Source organism: Sinocyclocheilus rhinocerous, unplaced genomic scaffold (genome assembly GCF_001515625.1).
Source record: "Sinocyclocheilus rhinocerous isolate Xijiao unplaced genomic scaffold, SAMN03320098_v1.1 scaffold273, whole genome shotgun sequence".
NCBI lineage: Eukaryota > Metazoa > Chordata > Actinopteri > Cypriniformes > Cyprinidae > Sinocyclocheilus > Sinocyclocheilus rhinocerous.
This window is the reverse complement of record NW_015656360.1, coordinates 2,439,193-2,467,173: the sequence shown is the minus strand read 5'-3', so window position 1 is coordinate 2,467,173 and position 27,981 is coordinate 2,439,193. Positions and strand designations below refer to the sequence as shown.

Genomic DNA, 27,981 nt, shown 5'->3' with positions numbered 1-27,981 from the left:
AAGCAAGTTACAGGCTTCCTGATGGAACACTTGTATCCAATAGCACTGATGAAGCCGCGGACACAACAAATTCCTCACCGTACCTGGGAAGAGCTCTACAGAATATTAACCTGCGTAAAGCATCCTATAAACTACCTGATGGCTCTCTCTTTTCTCGAAACCAACCAGCAGAACAGTCATCCTCTCCACTTCTTTCAAGTGCTCTTTTGAATTCAAACCTTCGTAAAGCTTCCTACAGACTTCCTGATGGAACACTTTTGACTAAGAGCTCTGAACAAGAACCAGAGAAATCAATTTCTTCTAATTTGTCAAGTGCACTACAAAATGTTGGTAAGGCCAACTATCGCTTACCTAGTGCCTCTGGCCTGTTTAGAAATCCAAAACAAGAGCAAGCTCCCCCTTCAATGCTGTCCAGTGCCCTTCAGAACCAAAACCTTCGTAAAGCATCTTACAGATTGCCTGATGGATCAGTCATGACAAGAGGTCAACCAGCTCAAAGTGAATCTCCCACATCACCCTTCCTGGGAAATGCCTTGACGAACGTTAACTTGCGCAAAGCATCCTACAAGTTGCCGTCAACACTGGGATGTTCTCCAGAGGACCCAAGGTATGCAGTAGTGACCCCTCAGATTCAGGGCCAAACCAGTACACACACACACACACACACACACACACACACACGTCTGGTTTACTGTCCTTGTGGGGACTCTCCATAGGCGTAATGGTTTTTAATACCGTACAAACTGTATATTCTATCGCTCTACACCTAAACCTACCCCTCATAGAAAACTTTCTGCATTTTTACATTCTCAAAAAAAAAAAATTCTGTACAAGTTTGTTTCCCCATGACGATGACAAGAGTCCCCATGAGTCCGTGTGTATTCAGGTTTAAGTCCTCACTGGGATAGAAAAACACAAATCTATGTCCTCATTTGTCACAAAAACGCGCACACACACACACACACACACACACACACACACACACACAAACACAGTATATATGATAACTGAAATTTTGTGTTCACATTTAAAAGAAAATGCTTTCTTAAAGAATAAAACTCTTTCCAGGGAACTGCACGAAGGTGCTGTGTTACTGAATTTGAAGAAAAGGTTTGAACGCAATTTGATATATGTAAGTAAATTGCAAAGTCCACTGCATATTTGCATATCTTAGTTATAAAGAAACACATAAATGTACTATTCATGTGTTTCTTTAGAACTAAAAAGTATGTATTTTAAAACCACTGGTTAAATAATATTAAAATGCTATTATACTGTAAAAAGTTTATTACTAAGAATTTTACATGAACTTTAAAATGAAATAAAATGAATAAAATTCTAATTAAATTAATTAATGAACTATAATCAAAAACAGATTATTAACTAATAATTTTGTTTTCTTCCAAGACTTACATTGGAAGTATCCTGGTGTCTGTTAATCCATACAAGATGTTCAACATCTACGGAACAGACATGGTTCTGCAACACAAAGGGCATGCGCTTGGAGAGAATCCTCCGTAAGTTAATAAATAAATAAATAAGTCAATAAATAAATTCATTCATTCATTGATTCATTCACAATAGTAAATGAACAAATGAATTCATTTACAGTTTTTTTGCACTGGCACTGTTATAAAATGAACTTTCTTATCAATGCAAGGCTAATTGCTTATATTGTACTTTTTTCTTTCATTTGTTGTGCTTCTCCATTGTGTCTTCAGACATCTATTTGCCATTGCAAATGCTTCATACACAAAAATGATGGATGCCAAAGAAAACCAGTGCATTATTATCAGGTAGGATTAAGGTACACTTTGATCTCACAGAATGTAAGTGAAATATTTAAAGGGGTCATATGATGCAATTTAAATTTTTCCTTTCTCTTTGGAGTGTTACAAGCTCTTGGTGCATAAAGAAGATCTGTAAAGTTGCAAAGACTAAAGTCTCAAATCCAAAGAGATATTCTTTATAAAAGTTAAGAGTCAACTCAGAGCACACCTCGCTTTTTCAGACCGATGAGCTTTGTAAAAATGTACGCGTTTCAGAAAGGCGGGGCATAGAGGAGAAACAATAATGTACACTATGTGGAAAATAATGTGTTTTTTTAACCTTAAACCGCATAAACACATTTCATTACACCAAATAATGTTATTTTTAGCAGCATCATATGACCCCTTTAAAATATATTTAAACACTGTTCAACTTAACTCATAATTATGTGGTATGGAAGATCTAACAAAGGAATTGTCAGAATTCAAATAGCTGATCTATGTCCTGTCACCTCAAGTAGTCTTTTACACGGATGCAACCATCAGTGTCAGTTCTACTTGACACAACTGATCTCCTGGAAAACTTTAAACCTAGCTCTGATGGAGATAGCTGTAAGGAAAGACTACTGATGTCTAGGCCATGATTGCAGCAGCAGATCATGTCTCTGTGAAATGCACCCATGGCTGTTCACAGTAGCTGGAACGACAGTCACACTCAAGCATTCAGTTTCACTTCTGTCTGCTGATCAGACACCTAGCTCATTACTTAAGTGCATAGCAAAAGACAAGGAAATCGGTTCCTCGCATGCCAAGCCACATTCTGTGCCAATTTAAAGTGCAATTAAGTAGTTAAACTGGTCATTTAGGGGGTTACAGTCATCATGTGGTTTAAATGTGCTTATTGTCTTTCAGTGGGGAGAGTGGCTCTGGTAAAACAGAGACCACAAAGCTAGTTCTCCGGTACTTAGCCGCAATACATCACAAACAGAACATCACACAGCAGGTATGAGTTAAGCTCATGAACTCTTTTAAAACTGTTAAAACTCAGTTCATGCACATTTTTTAACTCATCTTTTTCTTCTATTTAACTTTTATGCAACGATACAGATTGAGGTATTGTACTTCTGTTTGGCCTTCTGTTGTTTGTACCCTATGTTGCATGAGTTGTTGCACTTTGGGATATGCAAGTGTGCAAAAGTTTTTTTGTAATTACCTATAAAATATTAAAATGTATATATAATAATAATAAATAAATAATATCATTATTATTTATAATAATAAATAATAAAGTAAAAAGTGTGTTGTTCATATTGTTCAAGTGATCATATGCACTTTTTGCTTAATGGAAGACAGTAAAATTAAGACTTGTCATAGATTGTATCTGCCAGTGAGTGCAGTAATACAATATACACTCACATTCAAGATAGAATCTATGAACGCATTTCTCATGCAGTGTTGCTTTTTTTAAAGTAAATTTATCTTGTTTTAAGTATTTTAGATAGTTTAACAGGAATTAAAAGGATAGTACTTTGCAGTGTTGTATAATTACAGCAGTTTATTGCTACATCCCTCACACAGTTATGTACTTATGGCTTATTCTACAGATTCTTGAAGCAACTCCTCTTTTAGAGTCTTTTGGAAATGCCAAAACTGTACGGAACGATAACTCCAGTCGATTTGGGAAATACATGGAAATATTTATGGAAGAGTAAGTTCATCAATATCAAGTCTCTTTACTGTGTTATGGACACACCTATTAAGAGGAAGCATTTCTTTGGAGTAACTTTACAACTGAAAGAGGATAACAGGGTCAAGATTAACATGAGGCTAGTTAAAAGGCCTGTATGTTGGTGTACATGGGTTAAGTTGCAAATTACATATTAATGCTTGTCTGATTTTCTTGCTTCAAACAGAGGGGTAATCAGCGGTGCCATAACCTCACAGTATCTACTTGAAAAGTCCAGGATTGTGTTTCAGGTACTTTGCATAATGCTCATATGGACATTTAAAAGTTCATCATTCAATAAACAAATTCTTTATAAACGTCTGAAAGGTTAATTTCCTTAATTTTGTATCTCTTAGGCCAAAGATGAAAGAAACTATCACATTTTTTATGAGATGCTTGTAGGCCTTCCTTCACAGCAGAAACAGTCTTTATACCTTCAAGACGCAGAGACGTATTATTACCTCAATCAAGTGAGGCCATGGTTTAATCATCTAGATCATTATAGCAATAAAAGCCTCAAAAATTCAAAAGCACTGCTGTTAAACTGCTTTTCTCTTTCGTGGATGCTCTTTTTGGTTGCAAGGGTGGAGACTGTGAGATTGTTGGCAAAAATGATGGGGAGGACTTCCGCAGGCTCCTCAGTGCCATGGAAATACTTAACTTCAGTGCCGAAGACCAGAGTGGTATCTTCAGGATCCTGTCTTCCATCCTCCACTTAGGAAATGTCTTCTTTGAGAGATATGAGGTACAGTGAAATTCAATCAAATGTATCCTCCTCACTTGGATTTCCCTCTTGTTGATGTGTTATGATGGCCTTTTTTAGTGGTGCCATGAATTAAGTTTCTTTTTTTTTTGACTCCATATCTTGGCAGACTGAATCTCAGGAAGTGGCATCAGTTGTAAGTGCTCAGGAGATCCGAGTGGTGGCTGAAATTCTACAGATTTCCCCAGAGGGTCTACAGAAGTCCATTACTTTCAAAGTCACGGTAAGAAAAACCTGCTTGATAATGTCTTCAATACTAAACAAAACATTATCACATGTTACATAACACATATGTAGTTTCTAGTTTTGGGTATGCTTTATACTTAGTTGAAACAACTTATTTAATAAAATTAAAATGCTATTATACTGTAAATATTTTATTATTGTAACATTACAGTCCACTGTAGGTGAGTTGTGATGAAACCCAAGTGCAGTTTGATATCCAGAAGACTTGACTTGACAAAGAAACATGAAATGAACAAGAACTTAAACCTGAACATAAAACATGACACTCACCAACAATGGTTACAGGAGACACAGCTAGAAAAGAGACAATAGCAACATGAGGGCTATATCAAACAAAATGGGTGACACAATCCAACCAATGAGAAACAAGACACATGACCAAAACAACTTGAACATATGCTAGCACTGAAAGTGAAAAAAAAAGAAGTCCCTCTAGTTATCTTCTTATCTAACTTCTACAGGAGTACCTGTATTACAGCAGCAATATAAAATATACTTATAGCGAGGATTGTTATATACAGCAGCCCAAAAACCTTTGGACACTTAAGTCAAATTTTAAATTATTTTTTTTGCATTAGATAATACAATTGTCTTAATGCATTATTGTTATTTTATTGTACTGGATAATAAAATAAACGATCAATGCAAAATGTATTTTTTTCTCAGAACTAGCATTATTTACTGGATTTACAGATGATTTTCACTAGATGTAGGAAGTCAATTTCCCTCAAGGAAAGAAGTCAGTTTCCCTCAAGTACACACTGTAGTTCAGCAAATGAACGCTAAACATATTACACTAACGTTTGAGAACCACAAAGAGTCAATTTTGAACAAATGTTTTGTTTTTAAGTGCTTGACTGAAAAGCATGCTGTCTTTCTCTATAATAGATGACAACTGCTTTGTCATAATGACATTCATAGACTTAATGGCTTGAGTGTCTAAATATTTTTGCAGCCACTGCATATTGTGTTTCACATGAACTGACACTGTTTGACACTGTTTGAGATAGACTGGACTCGAGGATATTAACAGGAAGAGTCAGTGACTCACCTCTAGACCTTACATGACCTCCAGGCAGACCTTACGTCAAGGTCCCACGCCAAGTATCAACATACTGTTAGTGAAGGATTTATCATTACATCGTTTTCTTTAAATAATTTTTCTTGGAAACACAACCATCCAAATGTCAAGACTGCTCAATTTGATAGCAAGCACAAGACACCAAAAGAAAGCCGCAAATGGTGCGTATAAGCCCCAAATCCCTCAGATAGTATAACATGCCAAGTTGATTATGGCAGGGCAGCAGGCCATATCACTGTGGTAACTGGTGTAACCCAGTCAGGGAAAACCCTGGGCAGAAACAGACATCAAGGGGCCCTGAAGTCATATCAGCCTCCCATCATAGACTGTGTGTTTTTATGTCTTTATTGTGTAGCAAATACCATCCAACCCTCTGCAGGGGTGCCACCAAGAGGTCTGACGCAGTATTAACCCTGCTTAACCAGTCCACCACAATCACATTCAACATCTCCAAAACCTAAATGGCTGTTCTACTGTGAATACACTGTGATCAAAAGGATTGTGTAACAAAATTTTACTTTCTAAAGTGCAACAGTGCTCATCCACTTTTTCAGCAGTTTAAGAAGTATTCTTCCCATTCATTTTTTTTTTTCTCGTAAGGGTTTTAAAAAAGGCTTTGTTATAAGTTACATAAGTTATATTTTTGAAAGTTATAAGCCAGGAAACAAGCCGTGAATTACAACATAACAACAATTATAACATAACAAACTTTGATTTGAAGGGAACAAAAAGTGCTAAAATGGGACAAAAAGACAATATAATACTGTGTACTAAATAGCTTTAATGAAGAAAAAAAATACAATCCCTTGAAGCATTGTGAATGGCATAATCAAATTAAAAATGATGAGAAACAAAACTACTGATTCAAAGATAAAGAATATATTTTACATTCATTGTTATGCATATTATGCATACAAATATTGAAATACTTTGAGAGCGTAGGCAAATTGACTCATCATTCGTCATTTGCAGTGCTTCATGGGAATGGGCAGCTGCTAAAGAGTTTTTTGGTGCTATTTGCTTGTCATAATTATTTGATTGGTGGAAATTTCTCATGGGTAATTCTACCAGAAATTCTGCTGTTGAACACAATTATTTAAATATATGTTGAAATTCCCCTATGAAGAAAATACATGGGATTTTTTACTTCTGGAACCCCTTAGTAAAGTAATGAACATCTTAGTATAGATCTATGGTGTAGTTATGGTATTACCAACAGGGGCTAACTCAACCTTGCTAACTAGCCAAACCTTGACCTTCTGCATCAGACAAACCCGCCTTAAAATCATATCCACTGCTTGAGCCAATGACACTGTCATGCTGATCGAGACAAAACAAGCAATGCTATGACAAAGATATTGTGAATGAGGGATGGAGAAAATATTTTAACTGTTTACATTAATAATATAACAAAACATGATGATAGATAGCAGCTGCAAATGCATGCTACATATATATGCTCCTATTTCAGTCTAATAATTTATATCAATTCATGAAAAGGCAAGGCCCAATAGTAAAATCTCTCAGATGTGTCAATTAAAACAAATAGAGAGCTTATTCAAATGACTGTTCCTATTCAAACCTGAGAAATGTTTGAAACTGTCCAAAATTCCACACCAACAAAAGGAAAAGTCTTTAAAGTTCCAGCATTCCTTGTTCAGTACAGTTTCTGGAAATGAAGAAGCATCCAGGGTTTTTAAAAGAACAAGATGTTTCCTTATGAACTCCCAATTGTTTCCATTTCACATATTTTCCATCTGAGGTATGTAGAGTTGATTCTCAACCTTCCTCTGATGGACACCATCAACATATGCGTATTCTGTTTCAGCATCTTTCCTCACATCAGAGCCATATCAGTTCCTGATTTCAGATGTATCATCGAAAAACCTTTCATATGATCCTTCACACAGCATCTTGTTTCAGATCAGCCTTTGTCTCAGTTGGTCTTGGATAGAGCCAGTGCTCATCAATGTTCACAGTCCCATTGCCATGTTGAAATGTGCTAAGTCATTTAGAGTACTACTCATGGCTGCTACTGTGACACCTCTGAGGGCTCTTAAAGTAATTTAGCTAATTCTTTTCATTAGAGAATCAGGTACTCCCTATGTAACAGGAGAGGACCATACTCAAAGTCATTTCGCTTTGTCCAACTGAATTGCATGGTGATCTCATGCTACCAGGCTTTTCTTATCTGATGAAACCATTAAAGCCCTGCTTTCAGACATCGAGACCAGAATTTTATCCCGCTAAGAGACAGATATATCCAAGTAAAGTGAATGAGAAGGAGAATTCTTCTACCACAACGTTAAACTATTTAAGGAAAGATTTTTTATTTAAAGGCCTTAATGTCATCAGTTGAAAGGGATTAGTATCGTCTTGCCACAGATGCCGGGGTGTGTTTACATCTACCGACACTAGCGCTGTAGGCTGCTCCTCTTAAGGGCCATATCAGTTTCACTTGCCTACTGATAGTGCCTTAGCAACATTTCATCTCAAAGAGATCAGCAACATTTGAATAAAGTTGGTTTCCATTAAAAGCTGGTTTCCACAACACAGTAAAAGTGTTGTGTTTTAATATAACAGAACATGTACGTTTATCCTTTTCAGAAACCTTGCTACAAGTATTTCTGATTATTCTGTACTTTTTTTTAAACAGGAAACAATGAGGGAAAAGATCTTCACCCCCTTGACTGTTGAGAGTGCAATTGATGCCAGGTAGAAAAACTACAATGCATTTCCATATGCTATATTTCACTTAGACATAACCGGTGTAACCATGGCGTTTGTACGTGTCAAGCAGAAGAAAAGCAGGCTCGGCATCTGCTTTCAAGCGCTTTGAAGCTCTCAACTTTCTCCGGGAAAGTTTACCGGTGTTCCCTCTCGTCTTGTTTGTTTTTTGGTTCCGTCTTCCTAGTCTTTTCGACGTTTGGCCTTGTAAGCTGTAATCTTTAATGCTAATATTTCACACCCTACAAACTCCTGAAAAGTACTTCAGATGAGTCTATCATTCTCTCAGCGTCCGGTGGATGCAGAAAATGATTGACAGGCAGAACTCCCTTTACAAGCCTTCTGATTGGCTAAATCTGACTGCAGCCCGTTTTATTTGACTATTTACAGAGGCTATAGGGCCGTCACAGATATTGTCGGGATATGACATTTATGTCAGTTATATTTTTCAGCAAATAGGATAATTTTCTGCATAAAATTGCAACTTTAAGTGAAGTTGTGTGACAAGGCACACTTCCTAGAATTCAATAAAAATTCAAAAAATCCAAAGCAAAAGGGGTTTAATAAAAAAATAAAGGGCTAATGAATTAAATTAATTAAAGAATTAAATAAGAAATAAGAAATATGGAATTGAAAAACAAAGAGAGTAATGAACATTCATGTGTATTAGTTTTAGCATTAGTGTCATGAAAAGTTCCAGGCAGACATTCAGAGAGCTTCATCCTTATAGATGAAATGGAAAAACTGCATGTAGGGTTCTTGAGATATTATTGTCTAACTACTGAGCACTAAAGTAATCAAATTATGGTAATTTTCCCTCTCAAACAACAGAGATGCTGTTGCCAAGATCCTGTATTCCCTTCTGTTCAGCTGGCTAACAGACAGAATAAATAGGCAGGTTTATCCTCGGAATGAAGCACTTTCTATCTCCATCCTTGATATCTATGGATTTGAGGTATGCTGCTGTAACTTGTTTGCTCACCCAGTAAAAGGGTTTGCTAATACTCTACATTGCTGTAAAATTTGGATTTCGTACGAATGAATCTTTTTTGTGCTTTGTAGGACCTTACCTTCAACAGCTTTGAACAGCTTTGCATAAATTATGCAAATGAGTACCTTCAGTTCTTTTTCAACAGGGTCATTTTCAAAGAAGAACAAGTAAGCTGTCTTTATTCACTCTAATCCTCTGAGAACTGGAGATGAGTAAATTGCCTGTGGTATGCATCTGAAAAATGATTTTCTTTTGAATATCCAAGGATGAATATAACAGAGAGCAAATCAACTGGGAAGAGGTGCCTTTCTCTGACAACCAGGCCTGCATTGACCTCATTGCAGCAAAGCCTCATGGGATACTCCGAATTCTTGATGATCAGAGCGGGTTTCCACAGGTGTCATTTCTTCTTACTGTTCAGTGTTCTTGTTAGTGTTTATCTATTCATCGCTACTAGTTTGCATCACATTTTAATTAACCTCCTTTTAAATAATATTTCTACTAGGCTACAGATCATACCTTCCTTCAGAAATGCCACTATCATCATGGCAACAATCCACTGTATTCCAAGCCAAAAATGCCTCTCCCTGAATTTACTATCAAGCATTATGCTGGGAAGGTCACTTATCAGGTGCATTTAAACTACTTGCGTTGAACTATCAAATATTTGAATTATTCCCTAATAAAGTATTAGTGGAGGAATGGTCCGAACTTTCTGTGATGCTTCACAGGTTCATAAATTTCTGGATAAGAATTACGATCAAGTTCACCAGGATGTTCTTGACCTTTTTATTCAGAGCAAAAATAAGGTAAGAGAAATGATTTAGCTATCATTAGCTAGGAATTAAATGACCCTAATAAACGGAACCTTATCTCACTGTGGTTTTAGATGGTTGCCTATCTCTTTATGAGCTATGCTGAGGCCCTCAACCAACAATCCCATGTTGGGAAGAACAGCACAGTAACGCGGCGATATCAGGCCTCAACGGTGGCAGCCAAGTTCCAACTATCCCTCATGGAGCTCATTGAAAAGATGGAGAGGTAGACCACCTAAAGTGTGCATTACGCTGTCTACATGAATCTCTTGTTGACTTTGATTAGCTTCAGATTCATGTACGTTATTTATCACCAAGTACTTTCTTCTATTTTGTACTAACAGAGCCAACCCATATTTTGTGAGGTGCATAAAGCCAAACCAAAACAAGGTAAGGAACAGGAGTCACTGGGTTCAGAGGTATTAAGCTATTTGCATCTTGACTGGAATTGAAATTGATTGAGAGAGTGTGTATAACACCGCAGGAGCCTGGTGTGTTTGACATGGAGCTGGTCAATGCCCAACTTAACTATTCTGGGATTTTGGAAACAATTCGAATCAGGAGTGACGGCTATCCAATCAGAATGCCATTTGATGTCTTCCTTTTCAGGTAAGAGCTAGAAGTGTCAAACTAAGAAGAGGCAATTTAAAGACTCAAATTGAATTAATTATTCAATTATTTGGTTGTATTAAGATACAAGTCCCTGCTAGGCCTCAAACAGCCGCCTCCTGCCAGTGGTGAAAACTGTGTCATCATGTTGAGGAAGCTTTGTCCTGTTAGACCAGGAGCATTTCAAGTCGGTGTCAGCAAGGTGAGCATGATTCTGATAAGTGCACTTGTCACATTTCACCTAGTCTTAGGCTGCGTCCGAAATCGTATACTTTCCTACTATATAGTAGGCGTAAAACATATGTGAAAAGAGTAGTATGTCTGAATTCACAGTATTCATAAAACACGCCTGGATGACTTACTACTTCCGGCGAGATTCCGAAGTGCACATCTGATGGATACTTTAGCATCCCATGAGGCCATAGTAGATGAGTTATGAATGGCAGTGAAGCAACATAACTGATGTTGGTAGGTCACATGACAATGACAACATGACAGATGTAGTATGTCTGGATTTCATTCATACTATAAAGAATATACTTTTTAATGATTGTAAAGTAATTACTTATTCGAAAGAAGTTCCTACTCAGAGAGTATGCGATTTGGACGCAGCCTTAGTCTGTCACACCACCCACAGGTAGTCCTTGGCACAGATATTTTACAATGTGGACCAGACTTTATGATGTGAAAGGTCTGGCTACATGAGCATTGCACATTTTGTTTGTTAGTTGTTCATGAAAGAGGACATATACTTCCTGTTGGAGAGCAAGAGGGACAGAGTAAGGCACGTAGCTGCCCTGATTTTGCAGCGTTACGTCAGGATGTTCTTTGTGAGAAAACGCTATACGGCCTTCCGCATGAAGATCATACGGCTGCAGGCCCACTGCCGAGGCTTTCTCACAAGGTACAAACGATCATTTATCACTCTAAATCTTTCTGGCTCCTAAGACCCCTTTTGTAAAATATTATTTTACATTCTTTGCACAGAAAACGGTATGTGAAAATGAGAGCTAGCCTGGTGAAATTCCGCTCTCTGATCCATATGTACGTTGATCGCAAGAGATACATTAAGGTAAGAACAATGCGGTTTTAGTGCATAGTGGTCAGGCTGAGCAACAATCCCACATTTAATAGTTTTGCTTCTTTTTCTTTTGTTTTAGCTGAGATACGAGGCCAGGAGAAAGGCAGAAGAGGAGCAAAAGAGAATAGAAATGGTTATAATGAAATTTACTAAATGGACCACATTTTACTGTATTTCTTATGCCTACAGTATATAGGGTGACATATAGAAAAGAAATGGTTATAATGACATTTACTGTCTAAATGGACCACATTTTACTGTATTTCTTATGCCTACAGCATATAGGGTGAAATATTATGAAATTGTTTCCACTGAAAAACTTAAATTGATCAAAATCTGTTCTGAATAATACACTATATCCTTTATTTGCAGGAGCTGTCTAAACGGGAAGTGGTCAACGTCACACATCTGGTCATTCCAGCAGAACTCGGAGCATTGCTGCAGGCAGCCGCTGGTACTGCATTTTCTCACGCTAAGAAACACTAATATAACATAATATATATTTAAATAAATGATATTGAACTTTCTGTTTATCAAAGAATCATAAAAAATGTATCAAGGTTTTCACATAAAGCAGCCTAAAGCCATAAAGCAGTTTCTTTAGCACTAAATCAGCATATTAGAATGATTTCTGAAGGATCATGTGACACTGAAGACTGGAGTAATGATGCTGAAAATTCAGCTTTGACATCACAAGAGTAAATTACAGTTAAAAATAGAAACAGTTGTTTTAAACTTTAATAATATTTGACAATTTTGCTGTTTTTACTGTATTTTTTCATTAAATAAACAGCCTTGTTGAATCAGAATCAGATTCAGAAAGCTCTTTATTGCCAAGTGTGTTTACACACACAGGAGCTTCCAGTACAGAAAGTACAAACATAGTGCAGACATACATATAATTTAAGGTAATAAAAACACTAATAATAAAGAGAATAGACAATAAATTGAGCATGACTGGAGTAATGATGCTGAAAATTCAGCTTTGACATCACAAGAGTAAATTACAGTTAAAAATAGAAACAGTTGTTTTAAACTTTAATAATATTTGACAATTTTGCTGTTTTTACTGTATTTTTTCATTAAATAAACAGCCTTGTTGAATCAGAATCAGATTCAGAAAGCTCTTTATTGCCAAGTGTGTTTACACACACAGGAGCTTCCAGTACAGAAAGTACAAACATAGTGCAGACATACATATAATTTAAGGTAATAAAAACACTAATAATAAAGAGAATAGACAATAAATTGAGCATAAAAGATTAAAAATCCTTACCGACCCCAAACTTATAGTAGTGAACCGTAGCATGTATATACAGCATGCACTGCCTGTCTCACTTCTCACCTCTCACGTCTTTTTAGGAGGTAGAGAGCTCCATTCTGATTGTTTGGCTTTAGTCCAGGCTCCCACAGTTCAGGTGGAGTCACAGCTCACGCTACCTCTTGACATCAACAACTACACTATTTCCAAATTTGTCCAGATTCACTTCAAAGTAAGACTTGCTTAAGCAATTTATTCCAAAATCACAAATAATCTCTCGTACTCAGATATTTTGTTCTGGTCTGACTGATATACTGTATATTAAGTTGTATGTTTTTTTATTTTTTTTATTTTGATGAATGAATAGGAGGCAAAGTTTGGAATGTTAACTGCACCTTTAAAGACACCACTAACCCACATCGATGACGATCTTATACATGACGCTCTAGATGTCTTTATCATGGTACGCTGCATTATATTCTGTTAAAGATTTTGTCTTTGCCATTTATTATAGTGTACATGCAATAGAGCTCAAATGTGAGTTCTGGCATGAAAATCCCATTCATTTTCTCCATAGAGCACGAGATTGTTATGTGAAGATATGTGCCTCTGTTGTAGCCATAAGTCAGTGTGATTTCAACTTCTTTAGCATTGTTATTTCTTTCACTTTGTAGATCTTGAGGTTTATGGGTGACCCACATCTAAATGGTGCTCAGGAGAATTTATTTGGAAACTACATCATCCAGAAGGGGCTTACCAACCCTGGTTTGCGGGATGAAATCTTATGTCAAATTGCCAATCAGGTTTGGAGAAACACCAATCCAGATAACTCAGAGAGAGGCTGGCTGCTGCTGCTAGCCTGCCTGAGTGCATTTGCACCATCGGCCAAAATGGAGAAATACCTTCTGAAGTAAGCAACACACCAATATTTACATTGATTATGTCACAAACTACATTTGAGCCTTCATTATGTTTTGGCTTTTATATGCATTAGGTTTGTCTCAGATCATGCCTATAATGGATTCAAAGCTGTTGGCCAACACAAGCTCATTCAAGCCATGCAGAAGTCCCTGTATGGACCGGAGGCTGCGAGGACTTACCCATTGTCCCTTCTGGAATGGACAGCCAATAGGAAGAAAGCAAACATGGTTTTGCAGGTGCACTGTTTTGATGGTGTGTGTCAGTTTCACTTGCACTGTTTGAGTTTCTGCAACCTTGAGTCAGTGTTGGCCAGTTAAAACTCTTAGGGTGGGTTGCATAATAAAAATGAGTCAAGGTCTAATTCAGTTGCATTTAACTTTAAACCTTAACTAAACTTTAAGTCTTGTTGCACCATTACTCTAAATTTCATTTGAATTAAAGTTTAAGTCAAATAACACCTTGATTAATAAATCCTTGATTACCTCACATTTCTGCCTAATTTAGTCTTTACTGGTGCAACCTCCCCTCAGTTTTTACTCTTCATACACACATTTCAGCACTAACCCCTGCTGGAAAACAACAACTGTAACCAGCTTAAGATGGTTGGGTGGTTTTATCTGGTGTTACAGTCTGGTCATAGCTGATTACAATAGCAGGCTGTTTTTAGATTGGTTTTGACTACTACTTTAGCTGGCCAGGCTGGAAGACCAGCTGACCAATCAGCTAAAACCAGCTGAAACCAGAATATTTTGAGATACCCTTGTTTGGAATGAAAGAGATATGCACACTTATATAAGACAAACTCAATAGATAGCTTACAAAACAGTTAAATAAACCCCTGAAAGGCTCTTCCATCATCGTAATCTCCTAAATCAGCCAGGCAGGTTCCTTTGTTTCTTAAAACCCTCTGGAGACAATTGTGTAAAGTGCATCTATATCAAGTGATACCTGATCTGTAGTGCTATACAGAATAGAAACAGACATTTGCGTGTAGTCTTCACTTCAAACCACAGCTGTTAAAAGTCATGTTCTATTGACAGGGACATCTTTCCTTTGCCCTATGCACTCCTGGACGAGTGGGGAGGATTTGGCTGGAGATATTCTACAGCATAGGTACACAATCATACACAAACTATCCTTATTGTATTCCTTCTTTTGTTCCAACCGTTTTTCTCTCCAATGTCAGCCAACACATCTTTTGATTTTGCTCATTTTCAGCCAGTGTAGGTGTTGTAATGTTACCATCTATTCATCACAAGGAGCTTTTTAACATGCTGTATGCCATGTCATTAGTGCATGGCTCTTTCTTTTGGACATGTTGGGATATGTACAGTCTATAATGAGGCCTTCATTATCTCTGCCATCTGTAATTTGCCTGAAATGAATAGTCTCATTAATTGGATCCGTAGGGGTGTGACGGAGGCCTGGAAGGGGTGTTCTGTTATCATGAAGGAGCACGGACAGTGGGCGGAGCTCGCAGGGCATGATTATGTAATGGACTTGATCGCAGACATGGAACTGATGAGAAATTTTCCCAAGCAAAAGTCCTACTTCATCATCTCCGCTGAGAGTCCCACCAGAACTAGGTCCAATGCCAGCCTGTCAGTATCTACATGATAGTCTTGCATGTGTATTGTACTTTCATTTACACTGGAAATGGGTTATGTACTCTAATATGATGTATGATCATAAATATGAGTTATATTTTAATAGATCTGTTTTGCATGTAATTTAAAAGTGAGTGCCATTTCTGTGGCATTAGTGGCTCCAAACTAAGGACTAACAGTGCTTGAAAATGTTGTTTAGTGCCACTAGCAGCACAGAAATGACACACTTCACCTATAAGGCACAAAAAGTGAATATTTATATTATAAATATAAATAATTTCTGTTAATGCTCTGCTAGCTGAGTTGTCATTCATCTTGGACTTTATAATGACATCTAGTGGGTGACATCTAGGTTTTCAGTTACAGATGCCATTGTAGAAATGCCCTATTCAAAGCCACAAGTGATTAATTCCCCTAGTAATATTGTCCAATAACAGGGAGCATGTTGGGATAAGGTGAATATTATTCATAGCTCAGTATCATGTGGTCCTAATATATTGTCTGTGTGCTCTCTGTGATGCAACCTGCTCCATGTATAATTAAACAGCTTTGTACTGTATATGCCACTGATCTAATGTACATCATTTTAAATATTTTTTAAATTCTTTATAATTAACTTTTTAATGAGCAAAAAAATACATTGTAAATTTTTTTAAGTATTGTTATAGGCTAAGTATATTTTTTGCAGTGTTATTGGATTGTTATCTAATATTTTGTCCTCGATATGAACTTTCACAGGGCTCTGTTTGGAAGCGGATTTGATTCTGATGATGACAGCTCACTTCTGCTCCCTCAGACAATGCCAAGCTCCAGTCTGCCGTACTCAGCTGGATATTACAGCCACGGTCAGCTGTTTTTTTTGGGCTAGTTTTTAAGCTGTTTTTACATATTCTGTACAAAGCAAATTGCATGATTCCTGTGTTTTTTCCCACTACCTGTAAAAAAAAAAATAGAATCAGACTTCAGTGAGGCACCAACTCAGAAAGGCATGGACAGATATCTCGACAGCCTGTTTGACCCAGTTCTGTCTGATGGTAATGGGGTAAGTGTTTCTTGTTCATTCATGCCTAATTCAGATAAGTGTAAATGTAATAAAAGCAATATTATTTGGAGGTTAAATGCAACTATTTATGGAAAGAAGCTTAAAAATATAACAAGAATGCACGAAGAAAACAACTGGCCACTTGATCTTCATGGAGTAAGTGATTGAGTGTATCAAATGTGCTCTATGGGTGCCAGGTCCCCTGCATTGGGTGTGATTAAGTTACTAGTTTACCGTATTTCTCACAGCATTGAGCGTACCTTATTTTTTTGCTATTAGCGTTGTCATTTTGAGATAATATCTGGTGCTTATAAACACATATAAAGATATGGCAGTGGGATTTTCATACAAAAATTTGATTGAGGGCACTTGTAAAAAAATAAGCATGAGAATTTTTCAGTCAAAAAGGACTAGTTAGTTTAAAGTTATTATTTTTTGCTAACTTAAAGATCCTAGACTGGTTATGGAAAACCAGACTCTTGTGGTCTAGGCCAGCATGGTTCTGTCTCAATTGCGCTAGTAAATGGGCCTTGCTCCTCTTAGAGAGTATAAGGTACTCCCATGGGGAGATTGATTTCTCGTATGACTGAGCTGGGATCGGTCCAGCCCAGAGTTGAGAGCCTGTTTTGCTTTGCCTTATCTCCTCTGCAGGATTTTGAGAAGTCATCCAGCATGTCCAGCCGTATGAAGGGAGCTGGTGGGATTGGAGGGCAGGATGGTGACAGAGAGAAGCCCCTCTCCAGCAGGCCTTATCCCCCCGGACTGCAGCCTGGTGGTGAGCTCTGCATCTGTTCTCTTTCTGCTCTCTCCTTACCACACATCAATTATGCATGGGTACCCTAGGGTCAATTGGTACCTGAAAGCAATCAATTGCCGGATAAACATTCAGACTTGCAAATTATGTAAACCGCACATTTGCAAATGCTTTGCATGATAAATGATCAATGTACTGTTTAGACTGATTTGATGCTTTGGTGATTTTAAGTGACTGTGGCTTTTGGTGATTGGTGTTCCATGGGTCATTCTACAAAATGGGTGCCATTTGTGTTCCTTATACGTATGTGTAAAAAACAAAAAAACAAACACTTAACAATAAATAGCTAATGGCAACTTTTGTACTTTTTTTTTTAATTAACAAGAATGCAGAAACTTTGTTTTAATTATATTTTTGTAAACAATAATTCTATATTATTCTAATTATATATTAGAATTATATTTTATTTATAAAATTATATTAACATTTTAAGTTATTTAGTTAGCTTAAGGTGCAACATAATTATGTCATATGTTTAACATTTTTTTCACTTGAAACAAATAAATGTTACCTGAAATAAAATATAAAAACTTAAAATGTGTTTTATTTCAGCAACATTTCTCATTTTCCTTTAGTTTAACTTGAAGTACTCAAACAACTAAAACTAAATAAACTAATATAAATGAATAAAAACTATAGATGAAAACCTAATACAAACCTAATCCAAAAACAAAAAAACACAACAAAATTACTAGAACAGAAAATATAAAAATTACATCTAATTCAAAATATTAACAAAAAATGTAATAGTTAATCAATGATACTTAACTATATATATTAGGGATGCACCGAAATGAAAATTCTGGGCTGAAACGGAAAATTCTGGATGCACTTGGCTGAAAACTGAAACCGAAAATGCTTTGTAATAATTATTTATTATTTTATTAAATAATATAAAGTGATTTTGTAAGAATTTTTTATTTAACTCAATAATTTTAATGATACTGAATAACACACTTTTATTGAAAGTAACATTAAATAAGTAATATTAAATAATATATTATTTTTATTCAGTTCTATGCAACAGAATCAGATATAACCATTTTTATTTGACTACTTATCCAAATAATGTATAGTCCTACGAAGCTATTATTATCACACAGCGGGGAGCAGATCAGTGAACGAGAGGGTAGCGTCATTTTACCAGCGTTGCCATGTTACAGCACACTAGCACTATTGCAAACAGGAGCAAATATACTACATAGAAATTTCCTGTCGGTGCGTTATTTGAGCGGACTTTTTTTCCCGAAATTTCAGTGCATCCCTAATATATGTATACTATATATATATATATATATATATGGTTTACAGTCTGTTTTGATTTTATTTTGTGTGAATATACATATAATATTGACCTAATTTGTGCAACTTAATTTAATTAGACTGTTTAAAACTTTTCTTGACTTGAAAAAACACCTTTTGAAATAGTAAAAATTAGAATATTTTTAGCACCTCCATCCTGTTAATGAACAACATATGCTGCAAGGTGTTTATTTCACTTTCAGCAGTATTGTTCATGTTTATTTTATATAGGGGGTCAGCACAACTAATTGGGTTTCGTCTGACCTCAAACTCCTAGCCTAGCCAATCCTTGCATTAAATCGTTTGATTAAGACATGTTAAAGGGGTCAATGCTTACTGATCCTTAGCCATATTTACTGTCCTCAGCGGTGCCAGTTCTACCTGTAATGGGAGGAACAATGATGCCACCTATACCTATGCCAGCTATGTCTTCTGTGCCTCATGCATACGCCCCTACTGCCGTACCTTCAGTACCCCCAATGCCAGCTATGCCTTCTATGCCACCTTTGCCAGCTATGCCTAATGTGCCACCAATGCCTGATATGTCAGGTATGAATGCTGCATAAATGACGCTTTCCGCTGATTTATTCTCTGGGATCATTCGTGTAAGACAGCACTGTTTATTTCTGTGTGTTCTAATCACAGTTATTAGAGTATATCTGCTTTATCTCTAAAGGTGTAGATCCGGCTGTCTTAGCACAGCAGCAGCAAGCCATCATCAACCAGCAAGCGATTATATTGGTGAGCACATACAGCATGACTTAAACTTGCAGTTAAATGCTAAATGTGTTTGAATACTGTGCTAATGTGATGTACCACAGGCTCAGCAGATGACAATGCAAGCCTTAGATCAAATGGGTGCTTCTACTAAATACTGAGCATTTTTCAGTTTTTCTTTTTTAATAAATCTGCAAAGATGTCAACAATTCTGTTTCTTTCTGTCAATATGGGGTGCTGTGTGTACATTAATGAGGAAAAAAAATTAACTTAAATGATTTTAGCAAATGGCTGCAATATAACAAAGAGTGAAAAATTTAAGGGGGTCTGAATACTTTCCGTACCCACTGTATATATATGTACAGTATATGTTTGAACATACTGATGGACAGTTAATAAATTCATAAGCTGTTGTCATAATTTTTAATCATTAAGACCAAACAAGAAACTGGACCTGTTTCCTACAAACCAACCCCTGCTTCTCCACCACAGAAATCTTCACAGCGACAGTACAGTATGTCATTACATCAATCTATATACACCTTCATTCTTAATTTTACTCATTAAAATGACTATTTCATTATTCTGTTGATATGTTTCCAAAGGCCCAACTAGAAGGGATCCACCAGCGGGAGATATGGTGCGAGCCACTATCTCAAACTCTGAACATTTAGAGCCAAGTCACAACATCAAAGACATTATCAAGCAGTACCAGACAAACCCTGTAAAACCAACAGAGATTCCCAGGTGAGAAATGAACATTTTTAGATCCAAAAGCCAGTTCCACATCTTTAATAATGAATGACCTGAACTGAAAACTGATACACAGCTAACCAATGTTCTCCTTGACCTTGCAACAAAACATTGATAAAATATTAAACAAAAGAGATCTTTAAATTAGAACAGAACAAAGACCAAAGCTCTAAATGTGCTGGACTTCAATGCAGGAGGGAAGCTAAAGTGTTTTTGAAGAAACCAGACCCCCATGATGAAGCTATGATGATTCTTAAGGACCAGATGAGTGCTCCATCTCCACAGGTAGATCAGTCATCGTTTATTCACAGATAAACTGACAGTGATAAAGTCATACGAGTTAAAATGATGTAAAGTATTACTAGTAGGCTTTAGTATTATCATTGCAGTTAATGCTTAGTATATTGGTGTCCCACACAACTAGCGAAAGAAAACCTACACTCCAGCCTCTCCCTCGTCATCTGCAAAGGAGTATGATTATGATGGAGAGGCACTGAAACCAGCAAAAAGCATAAAGATGAAGCGATCACCTCCTGTGCCAGCTGTTAGTCAGAGATTCCCGGCCGCTGCACCTGGTAAACTCCGATCATCTATGTAATTTAATTTCAGTTCAATATAGAAGTCATTTTAGCAAGGCTATTGTGTTGCATTACAGTATCTAGAGAACTTCCAGTAGAAGAGGAGAATCTTCAGACTCAGCTGCACAAGAGGAGCAGTGAAGAGCACTACACCTACACCAATGTACCATGGAAGATCTACCTGAGGAAAGAGGCTAGTGTTATTTGTGTTGTGATGGGTCAATGGGACACAGGGCCTTTGCTCTAAAATATGGAAGTCTTTATGAAACATTCAATTTGTGTCATCTGTTTTTAGGTTTTTTATCCGAAAGACAGCTTCAACCACCCGCTGATGCTAGACCTCTTGTTCAAGCAGGTTTGATATTTTTTTGTTTGTTTTTGTTTTCAGTTCACTTTGGTATTAGGGCTATCAATTGATAATCTTAATCTTGTAATTTTAGTGTTAACATTAATAGTTTCTAAAAATTAAATAATAGGTTAATGTGTAACTATTTGTTTTGGCGGATGAAGTGTGGATAAAACATGAGGCATACATTTATGGAATAGTGCTCTTTATTTGTCTTACAACAATCAATAATCTATTTATAATTCAATAATAAATAATAAAATAACAATAATTCCAGAATAAAATAACAAAAGCCACTTTATGGACATAAAAAAATAAATAAAACAAATTATTTCTCTTTATTTATTCCTTCCCTTTTCTAGCTTGTACTTATTTGAACAATGCCTAAAACTTGGTATTACAAGCACTTCCTGTGTCTGTTTGCCTCTTTAAGAAGGCATAAATGACGCTTTCCGCTGATTTATTCTCTGGGATCATTCGTGTAAGACAGCACTGTTTATTTCTGTGTGTTCTAATCACAGTTATTAGAGTATATCTGCTTTATCTCTAAAGGTGTAGATCCGGCTGTCTTAGCACAGCAGCAGCAAGCCATCATCAACCAGCAAGCGATTATATTGGTGAGCACATACAGCATGACTTAAACTTGCAGTTAAATGCTAAATGTGTTTGAATACTGTGCTAATGTGATGTACCACAGGCTCAGCAGATGACAATGCAAGCCATGGCCCTCCAGCAGCAGATGTATAATTCAGTGCCAGCTCCCCGCTCCAGCCAGTACAGCCCTGTGAGTATCTCTGAGCACTGATTACAATATAGTCGATAAATCATTAGATATCAAGAGAACTCTTTGATTAGATTAGAATGGCATATATAGAAGTCATATAAGCACTTTAAATTCCCACATGCACCAAGTTTGAGGTCTTTAAGATTTATATTCTTATGCTCACCAAGGCTGCATTTATTGAATAAAAAACTACAGTAAAAACAATAATATTGTGAAATAATATTGCAATTTAAAGTAACTATTTTCTATTTGATTATATTTTAAAATCGAATTTTTTCCTGTGATGGTAAAACTGAATTTTCAGGAGCCATTACTCCTGAAAATAGGGTCTCCTAGGGTCTTCAGTTTCACACGATCCTTCAGAAATCATTCTAATATGCTGATTCTGCTCAAGAAACCTTTCTTATGGAAACCATGATACATTCATGTTCAGGATTCTGAATAGAAAGTTAAAAAGAACAGCATATATTTGAAATAGAAATCTTTGTACTTATTTGAACAATGCCTAAAACTTGGTATTACAAGCACTTCCTGTGTCTGTTTGCCTCTTTAAGAAGAATCGCTTTATGTATTCCCCAATTGTAAGTCGCTTTGGATACAAGCGTCTGCAAAATGACTAAATGTAAATGTAATCATAATAAGCATAATGCTCAGCAAGTCTGCACTGCTCAAAAATACACTTAAAACAGAAATAGTGTGAATTTATATTACAATTTTAAATGTTTTCTACTTTAATATATTTTAAAATGTAATTTATTCCTGTGATGCAAAACTGAATTTTCAGCATCATTACTCCAGTCTTGAGTGTCAAATGATCCTTCAGAAATAATTCTAATGTGCTGATTTGATGCTTAAGAAACATTATCAATGCTGAAAAAAGTTATGCTGCTTAATATTTTTGTGGAAACTGTGATACATTTTTCAAGATTTTTTTTTTGGTGAATAGAAAGTTTAAAAAACAGCATTTATTTGAGCTTTGACTCTACTGTCATTTTTGATCAATTTACTTGCTGAATAAAAGTATTAATTTCTTTCAAATTTATTTCGGTAGTCTATGTAAAGGTATTTGTGGTTGGTTGTACTTTTATCAACTATAATTACAAATAAACTTTCATCTCAGATTGTCCATGACACATTCTCAGAGGCTTGCATTCGCATTACAACAGAAGAAAGGCAGAAGATGAAATCCCTTTTTGGTATGATTTTTTTTGTTGATTAGTTCTCTTAGATCCACATTTATCTCATGTAATACATGAACACTGCTAATGGAGAGGAAAATGTTGTCTTCTGTATTGTGACAGCGGAGCACAACATTGACATGAATGCCACAATCCAGGATGAGAATGTGAAGAAGAAGATTGTTGTTGCTGCAAGAGACACCTGGGAGATCTACTTCTCACGCCTCTTCCCAGCATCTGTAAGGAATCTTTAGACCAACGTAGACCAGCATGAATTTCAGAGCTGGTCCTGGCTGGTTTATGTTGGTCAGAGTTGGTTTAGCGGGTGGCCCAGCATAGCACACTGTTCACAATATGTAAATAGTGAAATTACGTATTAAGCATGGTTCTGGTGAAGCTAGTCTGGTGTTGTCTTGCATGTCAGCAGCATCCAAAACACATCATACTGTATTCTGATGTTTTAAGCAGGCATTTGCTGCATCATAATGCTATTTAGACCAAACTGAGGTCACATTCCTCCTGAACAGGGCAGTGTTGGCACAGGGGTCCAGGTGCTGTCTGTATCTCATAGAGGGATCAAGCTTGTGAAAATGGTCAGGAGCAGTGCGGTAGCCCCAGACTACTTCAGAGTTCTGCGACCCTACAGGTACCAGTTACTGAGACTTTTAATGTCTGTATTTTAATCATTGTTTTTAATTAAATTGTATTTTTAATGACACAATTAATGACACTGCCATCACACCATGAATATTCTTAGTTGTGGATGTATTGTGATCATTGTTAACGTCTTACAGCTACACAGACATCATGTTCGTCACCATTCCTTCCAAAAACATGCTGGAGTTCAACCTCACCAATGAGAAACTGATTCTGTTCTCTGCCAAAGCTCCTCAGGTCAAAACCATGATTGACTACTTTATCACAGAGCTGAAAAAGGTCCGTTCTCACACACATTGGTTTGCTTCGGAGATGATGTGACGCTGTGCGTTAATTGTGCTCTCTCTCGCTTTAGGACTCAGACTATGTCGTTGCTGTGCGTAATTACATTACAGATGACAGAACGCTGTTGAGTTTCCACAAGGGAGACATCATACGCTTGCAGAAAATGGAAGGCCTAGATGCAGGTGAGACTGCTTTAAACCAAAAGTGGTCATGAAGACCTGACTTTACTCTTCACATTGAAGGGAAAAAGAGCCTATATAAGTCTTTTAAAAATAAATGTTTTCTATTTTTAATACATTTGTGACCCTGGACCACAAGACCACAATAATTGTCTTAAGTCGCTGGGGTATATTTGTAGTATATATCAAAACGTAATTTTTGATTAGTAATATGCATTGCTAAGGACTTAATTTGGACAACTTTAAAGGCGATTTTCTCAATATTTAGATTTTTTTTGCACCCTCAGATTCCAGATTTTCAAATAGTTGTATATCGGCCAGATATTGTCCTATCCTAACAAACCATACATCAATGGAAAGCTTATTTAGTCAGCTTTCAGATAATGTATAAATCTCAGTCTCAAAAATATTGACCCTTATGACTGGTTTTGTTGTCCAGGGTCACAATTTAAAATGTAATTTATTCCTGTGATCCTTCAGAAATCATTGTAATATGCTAATTTGCTGCTCAAGAAATATTTCTCATTATTATCATAATTGTAAAAACTATTATGCTGCATAAAATATTTTATTCAGGATTCTTTGATGAATAGAAAGTTCAAAAGAACAGCATTTTTTTGAATAGAAATCTTTTGTAACATCATACATGTCTTTACTGTGACTTTTGGTCAATTTGATGCATCCTTGCATCAAAAAAACAAAAGAAACTTTTCAATGGTAGTGCATTGATATAATATAGACAGAGAGTATACTGAGGATGCAAAAGATGTTATAAAAGGCACAATAACTTGTTCATCTAAGCTCTGTGGCTGTTTCACAGGCCAGTGTTATGGTTGCATAGTGAAAAAGAAGGTGATTCTCCTGGAGGAATTAAAAAGAGACACACCTGATTTTGGTGGGTCGTGTGTGGACACCTGCATGGAGTGTGTCTTGATGTGCTGTTTTATAGTGCTGCACTTAGCAGTATCATTGCAGTTGAGTTGCTGGTGTGCAGACATATCTGAAATTCAGTATCCCTAGTTGCATGTATAAAACCTGTCTTCCTTCCTTAAGCATGATGGTTTCCCTGCTGCTTTTTATTCAGGCACTTCAGTCTACTCTTAAAATGTCATTCTGCTGTCACACACACACTTTCACACACCATGTGTTGTATCGTACTAAGGCTGGAAGTTTGGGGCCATTCATGGGCGATCTGGGGTTTTTCCTGTGGAGTTTGTTCAGCCAGTGGCTGCTCCTGACTTTATTAACATTCCTGTGGACAAGAAAGAGGAACCCAAGAATAAGCAGGGTCGCGTGGCCGCATCAGCAGCTGTGGCTGTGGCTGTAGGGTCTGCTGCCGCAGCCCATGAACTCGACCGGTCAATTGAGGTATATGTGTTTAACAGGCATGTAGTCTGAAATTCGGATTTACATGTACCATAGATCCTTCTGAGTGCCACTGTGTTGCTGCATTTCACCTCTAGGTGGCGTCTCCTGTCAGTGAGTATGCGGAGGCCTACACAGACAGCACTGATATGGACATCGATGAGAGAATCTTGCAAGACAGCCAATACAACATGGTGGAATTTGCAAAGAAATATTTCAGAGGGGCCCAGAGAAAAAATGGGTCAGTTGATTACATCATAAGGGAAATTGTGAGCTCAGGTTCTCACAGTTACATAGTTGAATTAAAAGAAAATGTGTAATGAAACATTGACATGCTTATATTTTGCAGTGATTCATATAAGAAAAAGTCAAAGAAAACAAAGGAATCTAGGGAGCCATCAGAAATGGTGAAATTTTCCAAGGTATAGAATGCATGCCATACTATCACTTTTAAACATGTTGAAAAGCATAGTTAATTTAAAATATATTTACTTTATAATGAATGGAGGGGGAGGGGGGAGGGGCATTAAAGTAGTCCATACATCTTGTGCACTATATTCCAAGTCTACTGAAGTCATATGAGAGCTTTGTGAGAGGAACAAATTGAATTTTAAGTTGTTATTTACTAAAATTGGATAATTCAGTTGAAAAGAACCATCTCAAAGAATGAGTCATTCATGAATTGTACATTGGAGATCTAGGGTGAATATAATGTTTTTTCTTTCAGTGAATAATGGCTTAAATTTTGAACTGATGTCATATTATTTGGATTATTATGATATCATATTTGAACACCTTTTATATTATTATTATTATTATTATTACTACTACTACTACTATTGAAAAAAGATTGGTTTGGAATTACAGGAGAGTGAGTAAATGATGACAAAATTGTAATTTTTTTTGGTGAACTATTCCTATAAGTTTGAGACCATGAAGCAAGACCTTAAAAGTTTCAATATTTCTGATACATATTCTGATTGATTTTTGCTTTGGTTATGTAGTCTCCAATTCAAGAGTCCCTAATCGAGTTCACTGATGAAAACATGAACAAAGTAGCTGCAGATATTTTTCTTGGTAAGCAGAATGTTCAATGTGAACTTATTAAGAGACACATTTTTTTATACTGTCATCTATAAAAATGTAATGTTTACTATGTAATTCAACTTAAACAATTCTTATCTCGCAGCTATAATGAAGTTTATGGGAGACTACCCTATGAAAGGCCAGACTGAGCAGGAGGTCATCAGCACCATCCTAAGGGTATGCAGCTCTTCAAATAGCGCAACAAGAATGCCCGTCATGTATTATTAAGATAACCAGACAGGAATGTGCTAAATGTTTTCAATGCCACTGCAATATGCAATATGAATAATCTATGTTGCAGCTGAGTGGCGAGTATGGACTAATGAGAGATGAAGCGTACTGCCAAGTCCTCAAGCAGATCAGTGGGAACACCAGCTCCAAGACGTATGAGTCTGCTTCTTTCTGAATGAAAAAACCATGGAGGGCTCATTTTAATGTGCCAGGCAGAGTCATAAAATGATCTTTTCTGTATTTCACAGGGAGAGTTGTCAGAGGGGCTGGAGGCTGCTGTACATCCTCACTGCGTACTACAAGTGTTCAGAGGCACTCAAACCTTACCTGCTGAAGTACCTCCAAGACGTCTGTGCAAGTCCAGGGGTGCACTTTCAGGGTATACTGCTGTTTTAAGTACAAGTTACAGCTACACATGAATGAATACTGACTGATGATTACACAAACATGATATATTGACAGGAATTGCCAAGTCTTGTGAGCAGAACCTAAGGAAGACGTTTCAATATGGTGGACGCGCTGAACATCCTAATGGGATGGAATTGAAAGCTATGCTGGTTAGTTGCAACAAATTTTAATGCTAATTTTAGTGACATTTTCAGCTGTTTCTGCTTAATCATGCACAATCCAACATTTTCAAGGCTGGAAGGAGTTCCAAACGGCAGTTGTTTCTTCTTCCTGGTGGAATTGAACGCCACCTAAAGATCAAAACCTGCTCAGTATGTTGACTCTATGATATTTATTTCAACTTGATCAACCATGTAATTAATTTAGTAGGAACAATGTGATTCTAATTCACTTTTGTTACATTGGAGGTGTCTTTGGATGCCATTGAAGAGCTGTGCTATGAGATGGGTCTGCATAAACTTGAGGCCTTGGATGAGTATGCTGTATTTGTGGTCACAAACAGAGGTGAGATGACAAAAAGGAAAATGCTAAATCAAAATCTAATATCAGATTGTTTGTAGTAGCTGATATGGAAGTTCACTTATCTCAGGAAAGGAAAGGGTCATTTTAATGTAAAAGAATAGTTCACCCAAAGATGAAAATGTACTCACCTTCAGGCC

The 27,981-nt window shown here is 36.7% G+C and overlaps 1 protein-coding gene across 1 annotated transcript in view; it reads left to right on the top strand.

Annotated features, from left to right (window-relative positions):
* Nucleotides 1–473: 473 nt before the first annotated feature.
* LOC107720090 (unconventional myosin-XV-like) overlaps nt 474–27,981 on the top strand; it is a 31,654-nt gene continuing 4,146 nt past the window's right edge. Inside the window, 57 exon segments of the mRNA XM_016527695.1 lie at nt 474–607; nt 1,069–1,132; nt 1,408–1,517; nt 1,722–1,796; nt 2,682–2,778; nt 3,374–3,477; nt 3,683–3,746; nt 3,852–3,965; nt 4,079–4,240; nt 4,368–4,481; nt 8,242–8,300; nt 9,144–9,267; nt 9,375–9,470; nt 9,569–9,700; nt 9,809–9,934; nt 10,035–10,112; nt 10,193–10,344; nt 10,463–10,508; nt 10,603–10,727; nt 10,812–10,929; nt 11,456–11,631; nt 11,715–11,799; nt 11,888–11,941; nt 12,181–12,262; nt 13,174–13,301; nt 13,437–13,532; nt 13,744–13,979; nt 14,064–14,242; nt 15,031–15,103; nt 15,400–15,591; nt 16,336–16,442; nt 16,551–16,639; nt 17,291–17,414; nt 19,122–19,304; nt 19,432–19,496; nt 19,908–19,986; nt 20,078–20,219; nt 20,420–20,510; nt 20,650–20,800; nt 20,881–20,996; nt 21,099–21,158; nt 23,054–23,129; nt 23,235–23,350; nt 23,639–23,757; nt 23,906–24,047; nt 24,124–24,235; nt 25,053–25,127; nt 25,395–25,600; nt 25,696–25,838; nt 25,947–26,019; nt 26,602–26,674; nt 26,787–26,860; nt 26,985–27,067; nt 27,163–27,293; nt 27,377–27,471; nt 27,556–27,633; nt 27,730–27,826. Of these exon segments, the coding sequence (XP_016383181.1) occupies nt 474–607; nt 1,069–1,132; nt 1,408–1,517; nt 1,722–1,796; nt 2,682–2,778; nt 3,374–3,477; nt 3,683–3,746; nt 3,852–3,965; nt 4,079–4,240; nt 4,368–4,481; nt 8,242–8,300; nt 9,144–9,267; nt 9,375–9,470; nt 9,569–9,700; nt 9,809–9,934; nt 10,035–10,112; nt 10,193–10,344; nt 10,463–10,508; nt 10,603–10,727; nt 10,812–10,929; nt 11,456–11,631; nt 11,715–11,799; nt 11,888–11,941; nt 12,181–12,262; nt 13,174–13,301; nt 13,437–13,532; nt 13,744–13,979; nt 14,064–14,242; nt 15,031–15,103; nt 15,400–15,591; nt 16,336–16,442; nt 16,551–16,639; nt 17,291–17,414; nt 19,122–19,304; nt 19,432–19,496; nt 19,908–19,986; nt 20,078–20,219; nt 20,420–20,510; nt 20,650–20,800; nt 20,881–20,996; nt 21,099–21,158; nt 23,054–23,129; nt 23,235–23,350; nt 23,639–23,757; nt 23,906–24,047; nt 24,124–24,235; nt 25,053–25,127; nt 25,395–25,600; nt 25,696–25,838; nt 25,947–26,019; nt 26,602–26,674; nt 26,787–26,860; nt 26,985–27,067; nt 27,163–27,293; nt 27,377–27,471; nt 27,556–27,633; nt 27,730–27,826 (6,295 nt within the window).